Here is a 20938-nt window from a genome sequence, read left to right as displayed (position 1 = left end):
GCTCAATATAGAAAACTGTTCGTAATAAGCCTGGCCGGCCAATTTCTCCAAACAGAAAGTACTGACGTCAAAATTTAAGTTAAACAAAAGTCAAAACATTTGTTGTGACTTTAGTTTGTTATTGTTTATCAGAGAAATCAGAGCCAGGTCTTCTAACAGGAAGTTTTTGTAATTCCATCATATAATTTATACTATATATAATCTATACTATATATAATCTATACTATATGTAATCTATACTATAACTACATGTACATATAATCTATACTATATGTAATAAATATACTATATGTAATCTATACTATATGTAATCTATACTATATGTAATCTATACTATATGTAATCTATACTATATGTAATCTATACTATATGTAATCTATACTATAATCTATACTATAATCTATACTATAACTATATATAATCTATACTATAACTATATATAATCTATACTATATACTATCTATATAATCTATACTATAACTATATATATTCTATACTATATATAATCTATACAATATATACAGAAAGCTGTGAACAAGCTGAAGCTCCAGATTGCTCCAGGGTTACACAGTCTGAATATCTACCGCTGGGGACGCCAGGCCCTCGATATGGACGTACAACACCCACTAGCTCCTCTCGTCTGGCAGCGTTTCTTTGGCCTATTTCTGGGCCGCATGGTGTCCCAGGTTAGGTAAGGATTTTATTCTGTTGGACAAAGACAGTGTATCTTTGCCCTGTTCCTGGGTCACATGGTGTCCCAGGTTAGATAAGGATTTGATTCTGTTACACAAAGACAGTGTTTATTTGCCCTATGCCTGGGCCACATGGTGTCCCAGGTTAGGTTAATGTATCATTCCTTTCATCTCTTAGTGTAAAACAACTTCTTTCATTGGCAGCATAATTTCATGGTTTTTTTATGCCTACTTGTAACAAAACTTTCATAGCAATATAACTTGGTGATTAAAATTCATTATGGTCAAACTGTACTTACATGGCCTTGAATTTTTTTCACTGTGATTAATTTTAGTGATTTTTAAACCATATTTATAGGGACATGTTTGTTTAAGCAATATTCATAATGCTTGCTTTATCAGCAAAAAGATATAGAAATATATAGAAACTACTGAAAATGACAGCCTTATTAGGGATCAAGGGGGAGGTAACCTGTTGTCTGATAAATTAATGTATCTGATGGCAGCATGCAACAGCGAGCTAGTGTGGGTGAAAAGTTCTATGATGTCAGTAAACATACGTCAGAGCTGAAGAAGATGAAGAAGAAACTGAAGGAAGCTGTGGATTATCACATGAACTACCAATCAGAGATTCAGCACAAGGAGGCAGAGTCAAGCAGGGCAGGTTAGTAGAATAAGTCAAACTTTCCAGGTAAAATGTTATTGTTTTAGACAATACAATTTACACTTGTTAGCTCAGACAAGACATTACTGAACTCCTATAGATTAGCCTCTTATATATTGGCATCAACTACAACCTGGAAATCTTAGTAACCCAGCTGGTCATTACCAGATCATTACAGAACCTGAATAAAACTCTAAACGTCACTATGAAGCTATGGAATGATTGAAAATGTAAACAATTTTCATATTGGCAACCATGAAATTAATATTCAAAATTTAGTCGCCTTTCACAATCATGTAGTGTGGCAGCAGGCATAATTCTAACATCCTACCTCAGTGAAGGCGTTGCTTGAAATTAAGCTCATAAAACAAGTCTATATAATTTGAAAGCATGCTTAAAACATGTGAAAACAGCATATACTTAGTAGACAGATGATATCATTCATTGAATATGACCTAATTTATGCATGTGACCTAGCCAATGTGACACTAGGATTGATGTAATCATCTTAAACAGATGCTTAATGCTAAAATAGAATAAATACTTAACTAGGTCACTGTGACCTACTTTTTTTAATTTTTCATCATTTTTCTGAACTGAACTTCACAAACCCAGTATTTACCGGCAAAAACTGCAAAAAATGTAACCTTTATTATAATATTTAATTAAATAGGACAATGAAAATGTGAATTTTCACCCTTTGACCTTTTACATCCAAAATCACCAGAGTGCAGAAAAAATCGGATATTCTGAATAGCATACAATATGCAGCTGAACCTAATACATCTTCATGCAAAAGTAGCCGTAAAAGTCGGCCCAAAGTGATACCCCTCCTTTGATATTTTGTTCATCAATATTAAACGAAAAATATATTGTTTAAAAGAATTTGAATTTATGGGCCATAGAAACTAACACAGTTTTCTATACAACAGAGGAGAGACGAGATGAGACGGGAGAGGTGCAGTCCCTAGAGGAACAATCCTTCCTTCCCAGACGGGATTTCCATCAACAACTCACTAGGTATGTCAAAGATCAACATTGCATAAGGGAAACAGGTCATGTAGGGCGGGGTTGAGAGGTCAGCATTTTACAAGTTTTATGTGACCAGGCCATGAAGATTAAAATAAAGAGGCCAACAACTTGCAAGGTAACAATATCATATAATAAATATTTTATCAGGCTACATCTAAACTTATTAATGGCAGAAAACACAGTCGAATCTGTAAAATGTAGTCAAGCTTTACTTATAATTTATCATTAAGAGACATTTACTGAAGAAGTAGCTTCAAATAATATATAAAATATCAGTTGTAAATTTTCTGTCTCTTTCAGACTCTACCAAACCTTCCAGTTGTGGACCGAGGAGCCAATGTTACACGATGCTAAACTTTACCTACCTGCCCTACCCCCACAATATCAGTCAGATAGACTCCTCTTGTTGTTCCAGAACCAAGTGGTATGTTTCATTGTGATTTAGAAAATAGTTTGAATAAGTCTCAATAGTTGATATTAAATCAACATTGATAAAAAAGTGTGAAGATGCCAGTATTATGTGTGTGTTTTTTCTATCCTGTAGGACCCATGGCTGGAGTGTGTTGATCAGGACAGAGTGGTGTTTGAGCTTGCCCAATTGACCAGCGAGTGGCACACTTCCCTCCAAGGGTCAGAGGTCAGAAATACTGTTGCTAAGGTAACAGGGATCTTACCGACAGGTAACCAACAGATATGGAAATGTACAGAAAGTTAATATTCTCTGTAGATAGAACTCTGAATTTTTAGAAATTTGAATTGCTCAGTTTTCATATGACCTATCTATGATTTTTGATAAAATGGTATTTTTATGAGTATCCATTATGATTACCTACTGTAGATTTTGAAAGAAAATGTACTCCTCATATTTGTGTTTTTTGTAAGTCGTTCTATGACAAATATGATAAGTAGCATACATAACAAAGAGATAACCTTTGATTCAACAGCCACAGAAAAGATACTCAGTCGATTAGAGCGTCATGATGCCATACACACACTACCCGACTTACAGCCCCTTAAGGCCGTTGTCGAGGACATCAGCACCTCAGTGATACAGGACAAGGCGGCCATCATGCATGTTTTGAAGGCAGATCTGAACACACTCAAGGAATATGCCAAGTGAGTGAGAAAGTTATTTAGTTTACCATTAAGTCCCAATATCCGTATTTGTCTTATTTGTTCCATGATTTAAAAAGCAATAATCGTAACTTCTATGGTAACCAATTTCAAATGAAGGCATGTTTACAAGTATCGACTTTCAACAACTGCTGTACCAAATTTAAAAACATTATATATATTGTTTGATATGAGTTAATTTCAACTACAGCTACAAATACTAACAATATCGGGGTCAAATCTAATTTGATTTTTTTGTTGATAGTTACGTACAGTGTGACTTTAAGTACAATTAATAGTTAGATGATATTTTCTGTGTAGTTGTTGATGCATCAAGTTATTACTTTTTAATTTTAAATAATGTGCTGCATACTATTGTTTCAAATCGTGTTCATATGTATAAAAGTGTTTGTTTCCCTTGAAGATCTTTCCATGTGCGGACGTCCCAACATGTTGCCTGTGATGATGACTTTGGTAGACTGCTCCCTCAGTTATACTACAACCGACCAAAACAGGTGGATGTTATTTAATATCAAACTTTTAGTAAAACATCAGTGTATTATAGTTATCAAAGTTTGATGACTAATTTACTGGCCAGACTTAGAACAAAGAAAATTAGCCAAAGTAGCAGACTAACTATAAAATGTTCCTGGATTAATATCATTCACCCCAAAGACACATTAAGACTAGTACTCTTCTGAATCAAGGACTAGTCCATTACATGTATGAAATTTCAAGGTGAATGAGTTAAATGAAAAAAAAAATCTCTTTAACAATAAAAAATGCCCATATGAAATAAAAAGAAGGGTCCCAGTTATAATTTGTTGATCTTGTTTTAGGTGAAGGTCACTATAGAATGTAAAAGTGTCATAAATCCACTACACAAGTGCTCTAACCCAGCTGTCGTCGTAGTTAATGTAAGTACAGCATTAAATAATCATAAAATTATCAACAAAGCCATGCATGGTTTCATGATCAGAAAATATTCTTTACTTTTGGAAGATGTTTAAAACTAGATATTTCACAATGACATTAACTTTTTTATTTGAATTTTAGATTAAATGCTGAAAAATAAAAACATTGGTTGACTTGAAGTCGTATTGTTATTTCCCTTGTTTTAACTTATTAGATTAGAGAAAAGGCCACAGATGAGGTCGTCCAACGACAGACTGACGAAAACCGGGCAGAGTTTAAACAACTGTTGATAGAGGGATTGAACCCTCCCCCAAGGGTCGTGTGTGTGTCTGTAGTCCATGTGGAGAATGCCATCACGTAAGATATAGCATTTTTTTTTAAAGTCCATTTGAAGTTTTCATTGACAGATTTCCAGCTGTCAATTAAACCGCCTGGTTACCACATGTGACTTGGTATTTCAAATACTGCAAAGTTTGCTCCAACATTAAATAGAATGCCATTTGCGTCATACTGCCTGGCGATCGGTCAATTGTTAATGTTCTGTGTGAACCACAAATATTTATTTATAAACAATGAAAATTAGCTGTACACATTACTATTACATTGTAAAAGATTCAATCAACAAAATAAATTGAAGCTGGAAACCATCAAAGAAAAGTACCCACAAATATTTCATGTTATACACTATACAGTATGAAATACTGTTTACGTGTAAGGATGCTGTATAACTATATAAATGACTGTTATTTGTAGGATGTTGGTGAAATTGTCGCGGAGTTGTACAGATGAATCCCGTCTGTCTTACTACAAAGATATTGCCTGCTCTTTCTTCTTCTATCTGGCCGAATCATTCAACCATGATATCCAGTTTTATCCACCGACTCGACAGTTCTTTTCTTCCTGTATGGACCTACTTGGAATGGTATGTTATTATTCCCTTCAAATTAAACAGTATTCTTACAGGCATCAAAGTGAGTAATTTTCCCTCTAAACATGAACGAAAAGCAAAACGCAAACGAAACACTATGGCCAAGACAAATGCAAACGAAAACAAATCAAAGCACAAATGAAAGAAAATGCAAAAAGCTAAGAAAACATTCTTGATTGAAACAAAACACTAATAAAGCTAAATGAAGGAAAATCAAACGAAACATGTTTGAGGGAATGTTACAAGCTTCAGCGACTGTCTGAAATATTAGAAAGTAGTTCATAAAATTGAAAATTAAGTTCCTGCAAAAATAAATTTTTTTTTAAACATGTTTGAGGGAATGTTACAAGCTTCAGCGACTGTCTGAAATATTAGAAAGTAGTTGTTCATAAAATTGAAAATTAAGTTTCTGCAAAAATAAATTTGTTTACTTTTAAATGACTTCATACGCAATTCACTGTCTTATATAATTACTTTGGTGAGATGGTATGTCACATGCCAAAAGTGGGTCGTTTAGATGTATGCTTTAAAGTTGACCTATTAAAAATATTTCATGGCTTTATTTTCAACGTTTCATGTAAATAAAAGGTCATTCTGTCCTTAATATTGGCCTTGACCTTCAACAAAGTGAACATGTTAATTAGCTTGTACTTGTACATGAGAAAATATTTGATGTGTAAATATTTTGAGTGTTTATTTACAGGAGTTTATACAGCAAGATCCGAGTCAGACAGAGTTTGTACTACAGTTTTCCCTCGACAATCCAACAATGGCCGGTCACTTGTCACCACATTTCCTCCCTCTAAACACAGCCCATCGCTATGTGGCGATGTATGAACGCTTGGTCAAAGTCTTACAACAACAATCCCCTCATCTGGTGTTTACACTCCTCACAAAGGTACAGACAAACTTATTTCTGGTCATCTGACTCAAAGGAACACTTTAATATGGTGTCAGACAAATTTTATTTAAGTGATTTACATGCATTTATCATAGATTTACATGTACAATAAAATATTCCACTTTGGTGCCCCATGTATGCATCTCTCTATTAACACACAACATTTCTTGATCATTATACGTTAATAAGTATTATCTGTAAATGGAGCATAATAAACATTTGAGGAGCCACAGTCGATATATGTGGAAAATGAGTGTCAAACATTTTGTTTACCATCCGGGTGTTGCACATATATAATATGCGTGCACAGAAGGTATTTTGATGTATGGGAATCAACCTGTTCTATTTTAGATATGCTCCACTGCCGACAGATAATAAATGATACTCATGATTTGAACAATAATTAGTGTTTAATCATGTATATATATGTATGTCTAATTAACACAAAAAAATATATAAAAGAATTTATTTTGCTTTTAGTGCATGTACAATCAGTACTTCATTCCATATAAGACATAGTGCCACAGAAGTTTTTGGGATGCAATTAATTATTTTTATCTTGAAGTAAAATTGTAAGTGGTGGTAATGGTGTCAAGTATGCAACTTTTGTAACAGAAGACAAATACTAAATCGTCTGTTCCTGGTTTTGATAGTGAAAAATACTATTTGTCAGGTATGGAGCATCTTTAAGAATTCTTTACTAATTGATTATTAGCTTAATTATCCTCATTAGAAAGACACCAAAGGAAGTGTGTTTCCTAAGGTATGTTAATGTAGATCTTAGCAAGGATTTGTGAAAGCATAATGGGACTTTAAAAATGGAATTGTTCAGATTATTTACCTATTATAATAAAGTCTTTTCCCATCAATATTTTCTAAACAATTAAAAAGCTACTTTTACAATAATTCTAGTTTGATACCTGTTATCTATCGCTTGGGGCACTCAGCTTACTCTCTTCAATCATAATCTGAGTTATGGCAATCACTCATTAATTATTCAAGTGTAGTCATTTGAATTCTTAATTCCTGTACCCCAAAATTGTTATATTCTATCATTTTAATCATACCAAGATCTTCTTCCAGCTCTTGTACTCCACAGTTACACCGAGTTGAAGATACAAAATCGTTGCAATATCCTTCTTCCGGCTCTTGTGTACAACTACACCGAGTTGAGGTACATCACCTAGCTATCACAGGTACCCTCTTCCGGCTCTTGTAGTACTGCTGCACACCGAGTTGAAGGTTTAGCACAAGCATATAGTACCTTCTTGTTCTAACCCTCTTCCGGCTCTTGTAGTTCTCGCCTACACCGAGTTGGGGGTTATAGAATCGAACAGGTCATATTATTCACCTCTCGTCCGGCTCTTGTAGCTGGCTTATACACGTACAAGTATTCATAAGCATACACTCAATCATGCTACACCAAGTCGAGAGGTAAATAATATCTGGTTATAGTAAGCTGAGTCTGCCCCTTTTGCCAATATTATTAGTTGTTTTAAGATATGTTGCTAATTAGGATAATTATGTGTGCATGAGAGTAAGTAAGAATGAGTGATTTGATCTATGTTTGATTATAATGTAGTTTTAGTGTATTGTGTATGTGTAACATTAATTTCATCTTACGTATAGTAATATTCATGAACGTAATTGATAACACGTTGAGATATTGCATACATCATGTACTTCATATTATTAAAATTGTAGAACTAGTTTCTTCGTACAGTTATTTGTTGGAATATAAATCGCTGTTATACATCACTCATGTATTATGCTTTGTTTTGATAGTTCGACATTGATGAATGGCTGACAAAAGCGAATCCTGCCCCCATGGAGATCAAACACTATGGAGAAGTGCTAGGTCGTGCATTATACAGTTGTGGGGCCAACCCTGACAGTAAACATGAACTAGTATTTGAGGTTTGTACAGTTGTGGGGGGCCTACCCTGACAGTGAACATGAACTAGTATTTGTGGTTTGAACAGTTGTGGGGCCAACCCTGACAGTAAACATGAACTAGTATTTGAGGTTTGTACAGTTGTGGGGCCTACCCTGACAGTGAACATGAACTAGTATTTGAGGTTTGTACAGTTGTGGGGCCTACCCTGACAGTAAACATGAACTAGTATTTGAGGTTTGTACAGTTGTGGGGCCTACCCTGACAGTAAACATGAACTAGTATTTGAGGTTTGTACAGCTGACAGTAAACATGAACTAGTATTTGAGGTTTGTACAGTTGTGGGGCCTACCCTGACAGTGAACATGAACAAGTATTTGAGGTTTGTACAGTTGTGGGGCCTACCCTGACAGTAAACATGAACTAGTTTTTAGGTTTGTACAGTTGTGGGGCCTACCCTGACAGTAAACATGAACTAGTTTTTGAGGTTTGTACAGTTGTGGGGCCTACCCTGACAGTAAACATGAACTAGTATTTGAGGTTTGTACAGTTTTCGGGCCTACCCTGACAGTAAACATGAACTAGTATTTGAGGTTTGTACAGTTTTCGGGCCTACCCTGACAGTAAACATGAACTAGTATTTGAGGTTTGTACAGTTTTCGGGCCTACCCTGACAGTAAACATGAACTAGTATTTGAGGTTTGTACAGTTTTGGGGCCTACCCTGACAGTAAACATGAACTAGTATTTGAGGTTTGTACAGTTGTGGGGGCCTACCCTGACAGTGAACATGAACTAGTATTTGTGGTTTGAACAGTTGAGGGGCCTACCCCGAATGTTAACACAAATTAAATTGGTTAAGGTACATTGGTGGTGATGATATATACAACAAAAATGTATAGTGATGTAGTAACGTATAGTCTGTACTGTTGTGTTTTGATATGTTAAATTCTGTTCTGATTTCATGTGGAATTTTGGTTTATTATTCAAGTTGCTCTGATGTATTATTCACCAATAATTTCCTTAGAAATGGAAGCTTATCAACTTACTTTTTTACTTCCAGATTTACTGTACACACCTGAACAAGCTGCTCCAGCACAGCTTCCCAAGCAATGTGATGGTTGTCCTCAACATTCTATTACAGGGTAAGTATTACACACCACTAGTAATTATGTTTTGGAAATAAAATCATTTGCAAAAACATATCAGTCAAAGGTAAATTGTTGGCAAACTGGAGATCAAAATGGAGATTATCTATAGCGACATTTTCTCAAAATCAAAAAAGTCATATAACACATTAATTTGCATGGAATACCCAGTTCAGGTAGCTTTAAAGGTGTTTAATCATTTACTATTCTATTAAAAATAATGATTGAGTAATCATTTGTCAGGTTCAGACAACCAGCAGATCCATGTCAAGTGCTGGAACATGTTACACATGGCCTGCTTTGGGAATAAGGACATACAACCAGGCGGTTCACCTACTCATGAAACTGATCAAGACATCAATACTGACTTAACCATTGATCAGGTAAACAAGACTATTGTAAATCCAAATACTATTACCCTGACATAAAGGGGAGTTGAGTAAACTACATGTATATAGGGTTCAGCAATGTCCCCTATTAATAGAATGATTACTTAATCTGTGCAGCGGGGGTATTAGTCGTCCCTTCTGGTGACAGTTATAGTTTATTATTTTTTATGTTAAATATCATAGGGGACAACTTTGTTTAGTGTGAAGGAAAGATAAGTACGATCTTTATGTTTAGTGCCGCAAAGGGGATAATAATGTTTAGTGTGATATGGGAAAGGGGAGATAAATACTATTGAGTTTGATAGGGGAGATAACTGTGTTTAATATGATAGAGAAGATAACTGTTTTTACTGATTATAATACAGGTACAGGAAGTACTCCAGTGGATAGGGACATACTACCTCCAGTTGAGAACGTCCAGCCTCGACATGTCCATGTTTGGTCTGTACCCCAGCCTACAGCAGTATATCCCCTACCTAAAGTGTATCATCAGGGATCTACTGGTCTGTCTCACCCACAAGGTGGCGCCACAGATACAGGACGGTAACTATAACCAAGGTAGGTATAATTATCGTAGGATTTGTGTTAAATAAAGCAGGTAACAGGCAGGTACCATATAGCTGCTTTGCTGAAGATGTCAGCACAGCCAAACATGAGACACATCACCTTCTTTTGAACTCTTGTTTTACAGGCAAAGTTTTACTGCTCTATATGTGTTGAAACAGCGTCAAGTATGCTTCTCAGTCATATATTATATTATCAGTATCAAACTTGGATGATTTCTGGCAGTTAATTGGTTTCGTGTATTTAAAAGTTGAACTTACTGACAGTTCATGTAATTTTATCATAAGGTAATTTTATGTGACGTCCGGATCATTCTTGTGGTTTCCAAATTGTTTAAAAATGTACGGAAATGTTAACATTTATTCGATAACAGATGTGGAAGTTATATTTTAATGGACAAGAATAGTTGTTATTATATAGTCTAAAAGTGTTTATTAAAATCATTAATTGAAAATATGTACATTAAACATCACTACCCCTGACTACATGGTGAAGATAATGTAAAAATGTGTGAAGGTAATCTTCTTTTCTGTTTAAGTATTGGACATGTTGTGGCAGACAACACTGACAACCTTTAACCCCTGGTTACAGCCAATCCCAAAACAGGATGGACCACTATTTCCATGGATACAGGCTGATGCAGAGTCTGGGAGAGAGATGGTGAAGGCGTTTCGACATGTATTGTACAATATCTACACAACCTTCCAGTGTAAGTCTGTCAGTACTGGACAAATAAAGGAGATTTGCCCGCCTCATACACTTCAAAGTGTCAACAATTATATATAATAGGACCTGCTATTACTCATGTTAGGTTACATTTTCATTTTACTGTACAATTATTGGTTGTGACGCTCTTTAGTTCTGATTAAGAAATTGCCTTTATTGTCCTTTCATGTCCTCTGATGGTTTTTGTATGTTACAGATGTATGTATCCCGTACCAGAGAGATATCCTGTCTGAGACATGGCAGTACTTTGCTTGTGTACTTTGTACAAGAACGACACCTGCTCATGTAACACAGGTCTTCACTGAGGCACTGAAACAGCTACCGTGGGATAGATTAACACCAAACATCGTAGTCCTCGACTCAATGGTTAAGGTATTACAGTGATAGGGGAGATAACTGTGTTTAGTCAGGTCAAACATGTATGACTGTAAGATAGTTGTATTTATAGTATGATGTTTTAGGAAATGTTCCTACACTAGTTTGGTAAACGGGTCAGGGATACCTGATTTAGGTTGGTCACAAGGAGGCTGGCTGAGCTATCCCTATGTGTTGAAATAACCTGTGTTTGATTGAATGCATACATATGTTCCATATATAAGTATTTCTGTTGCCAAAGGTTGTTATATCTTGTTGGTCGTACTTTCATTCACCTCCTATCCCTGGCACATCTGCAGATGACCCTGGCTGTAAATAAAAACTATGTCAGACTTAATTAATCTCTGAACTGTGATGTCTCTCTTTGTTATGGTTTACATCTCCTTGTAGTTTGTGTTGTCAGACCATTAAATCTCCCCCTGACTGTAACTCTGTTTCTCTTCTCAGCTGAAAGACACCAACAGTGCTGAGAGTTTTGAGTTACTGGCTCACATAGTGTGTCAGGTAGACTGGACAAGTGTTTTACAGTTCTATAGTAAGCCCTGCCCTGGGGAGTCGTACCCGGGGGAGGGGCAGAGCAAGGTCCTCAACTGTGTCCTTATCCTCCTCACTCAAAGTTTTGGGGATCAGAAACATATTGAGGTAAGTAACATAAGCTTCATTACAGTGTTTTACTGATGTACAGCTGTATTACAGCTTTATACTGATACATTCTAACTGGTATGATGTTTAATGAAAGTCGCTAAATATTTAACTTTACCATAATTATGTATGTTCAAAATAATGAAAAAGCATTTTCAGGCTTGAGAGTGATAGTTAGGTATATTACGCATATGTGTATAAAAAATAGCTTTATATCTATTCTTCCCTGTAAGATTTGACCTTTCCCCTGACAGATTCCAATGCTTGAGCAAAAGATACAGATTGCAGAGAAATATGATTGGAAGATGTTGACCTCTGACAGTTTCCGTCATGCCTGTAATTGGCTGCTTCAGACATGTGACCCTGCATGTGTGTTGGTAGAAAGGTCATCGTCTACTGCTCTAGGCATTAGGTCTGTAGTACATGAATTATGCGGTAACATTTGTTAAAGTTTGAGACAATTTAATCGAAACCTTAATATTTTGTAACTTTTTCTTATTTTTGTACATTTTCATTCTTTTTCAGGATGCTTCCATCTTGGTCAAAGTCAGATTTATTTGTAAATTTATAATTTTTTCTTAAAATCATGTACTGTTGTAAAGAAATCATTTTTATTCAATCATATACAGGTTGATAAAAGCAGCATCAGGATTCAGTGTGCAGTATTCCGGCCAGTGGTCATCTGAGTTGTCCACCAAACGGCAGTGTTATGTTCACACAGTTGTCCAGCTGTTGTGTCAGTGTACATTTACATCCAGCATCAATTTGGGAACTCTGTCCACCGCTATACTGAACCTCATGACAGAGGTGGAAACAGTTGGGGCCTCAGGTAAAGCTGAAATAATGTGAAGACTTCAATACTATTAAATATTAACCTGACCTAAGGACAAGTGGCATGGGCTTATTATGCTATTGCAAAGTGTCTGTCCAGCTGGAAGTCCCAGGGCTCAGTTTCATGAACTTTCCTTAACTTTAAGGAATCCCTTAACTTAACTTTCCCCATAGAAAAGCACTACAAAAGTTAAGGAAAACTTTTAAGTTAAAGAGCCTTCCTTACAATCTGTAATGATTTCTAATGGAAAATTTTAAGTTAAGGGATGAAACTGGGCCCAGGTGTCTGAAATGGCCTTTACCGTTCTGGGATGAAGGTCACAGAAGTCAAATGGGATTACATCTATAAAGTTAATAACTAAGAGGCATAGAAACCTGATATTAGGCTTGTAGTGTAGCATAAATTATAGTGCAGGATATGAATGGCTATAACATTTGTTCAAATGAATAACCTTTAACCTTCACCCAAGATCTCATGGACCAAATACATGACTTTATTGGGCCTACATATAGTATGAACCAGATTCAGGCCAACTGAGTCATTGTTAATATCAAATCGTGGTCTTAAGACAAAGGAAAAAGGAATACAACATATGCATTTGTGTACAAAATGTTGTTTATTCTTTAATTTAATCTATTGGGCAAAGGATGGATTTTATTTGTTCTTAGGATGGACTTTAATTGTTCAAAATAGATATTTATTAAATGAAAGTAATGACCATTTCTCTCTCTCTCTCTTTACTGTAATTTGATTTTTCTCATTATAGTGGTGGATTTGAGAATGCAGCAAGATGAAACTTTAGATTTGGTCAAAGAAATCTTTGGTTTACTTAACAACTGTAACCCTGAGAACAATTCCTTGGACGTTGTCATGACAACAGTTGTTGAATGGCTCCAGTCATCACCACAAAGTATCCTTCTGTTGCCTTGTGTAAAGGCTGCCTCTCGGTGTCTCGCCTCCCATACACAGATTGTACGCATTGTGGAAGAATGCATTTACGTTTATTTCAAGGGAGGTAAGTAAATATCATTGTATTTGTCATAAAACAGTATTTAAAAGTACTGGTATATAGTCAGCAGTTTATCCACGTATAGATCTAACCTAATTAAAAATTATTAAATAACATGAAATCAGTAGAGAATGACAAACCTTAAGTTTACAGTTGATTATAATTAGGTATAGTTTATACAGCAAGATAGGTGAGGTAAATAATTATGTGTAATTCTTGTCATGTATGTAGTCATTTTGCCTTATAGAGCACAACACAGCTAAATGTATGCCGTGACGAAATGTTAGTAGTTTTCAGTTGATGTAGCTCGATGGAGAAAATGCATTTAAGCTAAATGTAGTAAAGGCAGTATTAAAACAGGTCACCAGAACATGACCTCTAATGGGATGTTGTCAGATCCTCTATAGTATAAAGGTCACCAGAATGTGACCTCTAATGGAATGTTGTCAGATCATCAATGAAACAAAGTTAGAATAATTAAGGTTCTGTATTGAATGAAGGGTTTTGATGTTCTCAGGGCATGTGGCAAATTATATCATATCTCTGTTGACTGTTCAGGCCTGTGTGCCTCTTCTTTAAGATAGTGACTGAAAACGGTACACTAGATAATGCATGTTATTATTTTTCTGAAAAAAGGTTATTATTTTTTCCAGGTATGGACCAGACTGCTGGAGGGGGCTGGGACCAGGTGTTAGCAGCCATACAAATCCCCGACCTGAACACGGACGAGTTCCTGGGGGCAGCTCTACAGGAGGGCTCCTATCTCTTACTGTACGGCTACTGTGTCCTCCAACAGGCTCTGTGTGTTGACGTGTCACAGTTCTCTAACCTTGTAAACATTCTATTGGACTGGATCAACACAGCTAAACCAACGTGAGTGTATTAAAGTTAACACACAGACATATAGTAAGACTAGTGTGTCAGTTGTTCAGACAAGGAAGACAAGAGCTTACTCTGAGCACAAAAGTATGTTTGTGTGTCAATTTAAGTCCTTGCTTCAGCTAGTAAAGTTTGCATTTCATTTGGTTTAAAGCAGTAGGGTAGAAGGACATTATAAAGGCATCGCTTTATTAGATTTAAAGTGAAAATGATTTGCCCGATTTTGGGCCAGGGGTGTAACATACAATCAAATACATGTACTTTCCATTTATAATCAGGGGTAAAATTGCTTTTGATTGATTGTCAAAGATATATTAAAACAGTAAATTCACTTTGTTTGTAGCGCTGAGAATGAGTCAAAGCTGATGTTATTGTGCTTCAAGTTCCTGGAGCTAGTGCTTCAGCAGTTGGACTTTGGAAACAAGCATGCAAACTGCATCAAAAGCCTGAATGCGTTTGTGACTTCTTTACACCAGCTTGGAGAGGACCGAGCCTCAACAGGGATCCTTGGAGCTATTGGTCTGGGGAAACGATCAACACTCTCAATCAGGTAAGAGTCATAACTAGGAGTCTGGGAAAGTACATAGTTTGGGTGGTGTTTTGTCCCATAAACATCTTATCAGTTCTATAGTTAGGTAAGGGGTGGGTAGGAGGGGGGGAGTGGTGTGGAGGGGAATTCTGGGATCACCCTGTGTGAATGTCTTGATGTTATTCATGGGTTTACAGTTGTAGGTTAAGGATATTTCAGGTGTTTAGATGGTGAGGAAAGTCTGACTCCTCAACATACAGGAAAACAAATCAGCATCCTGTACATAGAGTGTAGTATGTTATATTTTTAGTTCCTACCAACTGCCCCTTGTATCTGTACATTTTATCTGTTCGTATTTGTAGGCCTCAGACTTGTCACTCAAATGTCTTGGGCTAGTGGAAAAACATTCATTCCCCCAAATCACTTAGCCTCGCAGTACCCATACTGGTAAGCTTGAAATCTTGATTTTTGATGTCCTTTCTAGATTTTGTAATTGTAGTGACATTTTTCATGTGTATTCCAGATTTCGTATTGTTGCTCGTAGTTTGTCAGCGATGGTGTCCTCCCAGATTTATGGCGAAACTGTATTACGTATGCAGCCTAATGAACCTCTGGCCAACACCACGCAGGCAAAGACTGAGATCGGAGCTCTTCAGGCCCTGAAGTCTAATAAACAGTACCAACAACATCGCAGTGAGATCCAGGCAGCGTGTGACCTTGTGAAGAATGAACTTTGCTGTCTGCGGGATACCTTCACACTCCTACGTAATCTGTGTGTGGCATTCTACCCCGACAAGGAATACCTCTCTGTCATCCACCAGTACAAATAGGTCATGTGATCTGGAGTACAAATAGGTCAAAGGTCATGTGATCTTAAGTACAAATAGGTCAAAGGTCATGTGATCTAAAGTACAATAGGTCATGTAAACTGAGGTACAAATATGTCATGTTATTTGAGATACTTGAAGAAAACATGTGATCTGAAGATAAATACTTTTACAAGATGATAGCCTTTTCAAACATCTTGAAGTGCATAAATATGTCATATGATATGTACATTGTTATAGCTACACAATGTAACATATTGCTATAAATACCCATATACAGGTACCATAAATAAATGCTATCTATTGTTATAAATATTAACAATGTGTGATTCATTGTTATAAATAACCACATCATGTGATCATTGCTATAAATACCCTTGTCATGTGATACTTTACTATAAATAACCACATCATGTGACACATAAATGATCATATTGTGATATTTTGTACATAGTTATGATAATTGTGATACGTATGGGAACACTTCATTACTACTGGTGTCATTTGATAATCTCTGATGTATTAACATAACCGTTTAATATATAATCATAATACAATGGACCTACGATAATCCAGACTTAGATAGTCTCTTAACTTATTGTCTAAGTAAACAGAAATCGGCAGTCCAGAAAATTCCCAATTCGGACGGTTTGGGCTGGGGACACAAGTGTTTGGATTATCAAGAGTCCTCTGTACAGATTGTAATCATCAAAATTTCTGTAAGCTTACTGCTGAATCTGTGTATAACTAGCTCTGGATTAAAGAACATCACTTTAGAATAAGCTTGTCACTGAAGAAGTAGTCATGATACTTTGTCTGGATAGAAGTTCTGACCCCAATTTCTCGAAAAACAGAAATACTAGTACTGACGTAAATCAAATCTTAAGTTTTTCTTCTTACGTAACTTACAGTGGTATCTAAAAAAAATTGACTGAAGTCAATTAATTTTTTACTGTCATTGTGTTACAGAGACTTGAATTCCGCTTGATGAAGTTAAAAATCTATGTACATACATTTGTACATTACAGAAAATTACATAATGGGTCGTAGAGTTAGGTATCTTCATAAAACTGACAGACTGCAGTCAGTACTGACCGCTGCTTGTACTTTAGTACTGCTTATATAAAAAAGGGTGCTTGTGGCTTGTACTGGGATGTGACATATAATCTGGAAAATATGGTAAATTTGTTACGAGAACTCCCAGGTGACATGTTAGTGACTTTCTAGATCTATTTTTAATAATTCAGTTTCAATGTTCTCTATAAGATGGCAGCTGTCAGTCAACATTAAATGTCTGGCTATCAGATAAGGCTCTTTTCTCACATTCTCTCATACATAGACTAGCTGGTTCCCAGAATTTTAGCCCACCATGTTAGATTAAATCTTCTGCTGACTGGTGATACCAGAATTGATCACTCCAGTCCATCTTGCCAAAACTGATCAGATCAAAGACATTTTTCTCCGGTGATAAAATGAATAAATAACTTTGTATAGTGTGACATAACACTTTTACAATATGTCTTTCATTTAAGTTTGTCAATGTTGTGCAATTTCATGACCTAGATATAGGAGTTTTTGTGACAGTACATAATTAGTGTATATTTATATGATTATTCAATACAATGTACCTGTACATAGCTAGGTATATATATATATATATAGTTACATGATTAAGACATTAACGATTTTATATATTGTTTTGTGTATTATAAAATGTTTATGTAAACACTTTTATGTAAATTTGTGAATTATCATACACGGAAGTAGTATATAATATGATATGCATTAAACAGAGATCTTTATGTCATACTCCAGTTGATGTGTGTAATATTGTCGTTATCATTTGATATGTTTAGTAATTAACACTTCCAGTATTTAGAGACATAGCCATTAATCGCCATGTATTTCTGTCTATGAGGTTCTAATTTGCCATATGTGGCCATGTTTTTCACCTTTACCCTATGACCCTTTCACCTTTACTCTATGACCCTTTCACCTTTATCCTATGACCCCTTATTCAACTCCAATGTGTGATCATCTTGAAATCAAACTGATATTGAAAATACAAAAAATACTCATTTGTTGTGTCTGTGCACTAACACTTACCAGAAACCCTGATTTGTATATATTTGGATTCTAAAGGTTAAAATTGCACTAATGACGTTACACATATAGGATATTTCGTCTTTGTATATTACAGAGTTACCTTTATGGTGTTAATCTGTACCCCAGTAGTACGGAAAAAACACTATCAGAATGTAGATATCAAGGAACAGTTTTGATCATTGAATAAGTAAACGGTTTGGGTTGATGACACAAATGTTCAATTTATCAAAGATTTACTTATTACTGTTAGTAGTCATAAAGTAAATGTATATTTGTAACTTTGTTTAGTGTCTTTATAAATCTTAAACACTTGTTGCATGTACATGCAGCTGTAAACATGAGGAATGGTTTATCCCATGAAATAAGCCCCTGGTGTGAGGCTGTATGCGTAGTACATTGCTAACAATGGAAAAACATGATGTTATCACCAAAGTGATATTTGTCTTTGCGGTAAAATTTGAACACTACTTTCATAATCCATATTTATTTTACTGATAAAGCATATAAACAGTGCATTCTGTTATAAAAAAAAACTGTGACTTTAAGTTGTTATTGGTATAAGGAATTCATGCCAAGTCAAGGTTTTCTTAACACATGAAAAAGTTCAGATATCATTATATAGCATATGTGAAAATATTATAAACATCTAGACATAAGAGGAAAGGACTCTTATATAGAAAAGAACATCTACATGAGGGGTCACAAATATGGTAAAAACTACCGTATGTCATATTTGCTAATTTCAAATTCTCATCGGGAAGATTTTAAGTGCGTGAACGACATTTTCCAGCCAAAACACATGTTACACACGATACAATTTTTAGCATTAAATCAAGGGGAGATAATATTACTGCAATTATTACTGGTCTTTCAAAATTGGGAAGTTACTGTCTTTTTAACATTACAATAACGGGACAGGGAGTTGAAATTCGGAAATTCTGGCAAGTTTGCTATGGAGTTAGGGGTGGGGTGTTAAAATTTACTTTGCTGTAACATGGATGCATGGTTTTTCATGAGAAATCAGTTTTGAGGATGGAAAGAAAAGGCCTTATTGTTCATAAACATGTACATATTTGTATATGGTGTATGTGAGATTTTTCAGTTACAGTGTTATTAATATATTTATGATAAACAAATATTTATCTTTATTTGTTTCTATTTAGATGTGTTGTATAGATATTATATATAAACAGTTCATGTATTTTGTTATTTATATGTTGTGTTGTGTATATATTTACTATTCTATATCAAGTTTATGGACTAAGGAATAAATTCAATGAACTTATTAACAAAATACACACAACACCAACATACAATTCATTTAAACGGTTTTAATGAAATTTTATAGTTTTGTTTAATGTCAAATGCTTTTTCATTTCCTGTAAAATGCAACTGCATCATGATAATCGCCCCCTTAAAACAGTAACTTAGCTACATTGTATGTAATTGGCTCAGTGTGTTCAGTAACTTCTGACATGATAGTTAAGTATCTATATCTATATTTTTTTTACATGGAGGGAGGAAATGTGACAATAGGATAAAATTTTAATTAAAAAAATATCAGTTAATGGTTGTTGAAAAATAGCAATTATTACATTTTCCTTACAGTATGTATCATGGGATAGAGGATATTATGCTTACAATGTAGCAATATACATAATCAAAGGTTTAAACTTTGATACTTCTTTATCAAAATATGTAATCGTTTAGCTTTAATTTTTAAATCATTTTTCACATGGAAATACGAGCACGATGCATGATGTAAAGAGATACGAAATGTTAATGATAATATAGATGAACCTTTTGTATTCTGTGAATCTATTGAACTGGGTTTGTTGTGGGCGTTTTCTGAACCAAGCAAAAAAAATGTCTGTTTAGGGTTCCATTGGCGAAAAAAATAGGGTCGGTAGGTCGGGATTTTTTTTCATTATTATTATTTTTTTTGTGTTTGTCTTTCACTCTAAAATAATTGCTGGAACCGGAGTCTGAGATCGAAATCTCGACTTTTGTTTTTCTTTTTCGAAGAAAAGTGGGAAAAATTGGGTCGGTTGGGCAACCCTTAACAGACATATCTTTTTTTGTCCTGTCTTTGTTGTGAGCGTTGAGAGTGATGATTTATGAAGAATTGTAAGTGTAAGATCTTTCTTACACTTTGATTGTTGTGAAGAATAAACATGAATTTATAACTCTTTTGTGGTTGTTTTTATTTATAAATGTCTGCAATTTGTGTTAAAATGAGGTCTGTGTATTTTATACAGGGTATATAAACAAAGTTTTTTTAAATTTAACTTCTGTAATGAAAACATGTAGATTTAAAGCAATTATTTCAAGGATAAAACGATGCAGTAAGAAAACCTTTCTATTGTTATTAAAGTCAGATCGGTATATGTCCTAATTGTTAAAAAAACATATTTGTTTTGCCAATCAAACCACTTATTAAATACGGCTATTTCTGTTGTTTACCTATCATTAAGAAACAAAAGGTCCTTTGTATAACAATCAAAAGTTTATTTCGCGGACTATCTTTGAAGTCCCACCTGGGTCCAGTTGACCGTGAATTCCCCCACCCCCGGGGCGTTGGTCGTGTGTTGGTAGCTACCCCGATAATTAACTATAGGGTTTCTCCTGTGTTTTTTACTATTAGTGTATATAGATGTCCCCTGTTTAATTCCATTGTCACGTCGACACTAAGTGTAGATAGGACCCGCCTATCTGTTAATTACACACGGTCAAAACACACACCCCAGTACCAGGTTAATCAGTTGTTTATTTTA

The 20938-nt window shown here is 35.1% G+C and overlaps 1 protein-coding gene across 3 annotated transcripts in view; it reads left to right on the top strand.

Moving 5' to 3' along the window:
• The window catches only part of LOC138336207 (ectopic P granules protein 5 homolog), a 45471-nt gene extending 25121 nt beyond the window's left edge, over window positions 1-20350 (top strand). For all 3 annotated transcript variants that reach the window (XM_069285581.1, XM_069285583.1, XM_069285582.1), the window contains 24 exons: window positions 525-691; window positions 1199-1356; window positions 2289-2376; window positions 2689-2812; window positions 2933-3068; window positions 3333-3504; window positions 3926-4016; window positions 4341-4418; window positions 4631-4773; window positions 5170-5338; window positions 6048-6242; window positions 8031-8162; window positions 9202-9283; window positions 9530-9669; window positions 10041-10233; window positions 10778-10948; window positions 11162-11337; window positions 11788-11982; window positions 12237-12394; window positions 12612-12811; window positions 13581-13829; window positions 14477-14696; window positions 15046-15252; window positions 15755-20350. In XM_069285581.1, coding sequence (XP_069141682.1) covers window positions 525-691; window positions 1199-1356; window positions 2289-2376; window positions 2689-2812; window positions 2933-3068; window positions 3333-3504; window positions 3926-4016; window positions 4341-4418; window positions 4631-4773; window positions 5170-5338; window positions 6048-6242; window positions 8031-8162; window positions 9202-9283; window positions 9530-9669; window positions 10041-10233; window positions 10778-10948; window positions 11162-11337; window positions 11788-11982; window positions 12237-12394; window positions 12612-12811; window positions 13581-13829; window positions 14477-14696; window positions 15046-15252; window positions 15755-16061 — 3951 coding nt within the window. In that variant the 3' untranslated portion in view covers window positions 16062-20350. The remainder of the gene's footprint in view (window positions 1-524; window positions 692-1198; window positions 1357-2288; window positions 2377-2688; window positions 2813-2932; window positions 3069-3332; window positions 3505-3925; window positions 4017-4340; window positions 4419-4630; window positions 4774-5169; window positions 5339-6047; window positions 6243-8030; window positions 8163-9201; window positions 9284-9529; window positions 9670-10040; window positions 10234-10777; window positions 10949-11161; window positions 11338-11787; window positions 11983-12236; window positions 12395-12611; window positions 12812-13580; window positions 13830-14476; window positions 14697-15045; window positions 15253-15754) is intronic.
• The last annotated feature ends 588 nt before the right edge of the window (window positions 20351-20938 follow it).

Source organism: Argopecten irradians, chromosome 12, assembly GCF_041381155.1.
Source record: "Argopecten irradians isolate NY chromosome 12, Ai_NY, whole genome shotgun sequence".
Taxonomy (NCBI): Eukaryota; Metazoa; Mollusca; class Bivalvia; order Pectinida; family Pectinidae; genus Argopecten; species Argopecten irradians.
The sequence above is the reverse complement of the archived record's forward strand: the minus strand, read 5'-3'. Positions and strand labels throughout refer to the sequence as shown.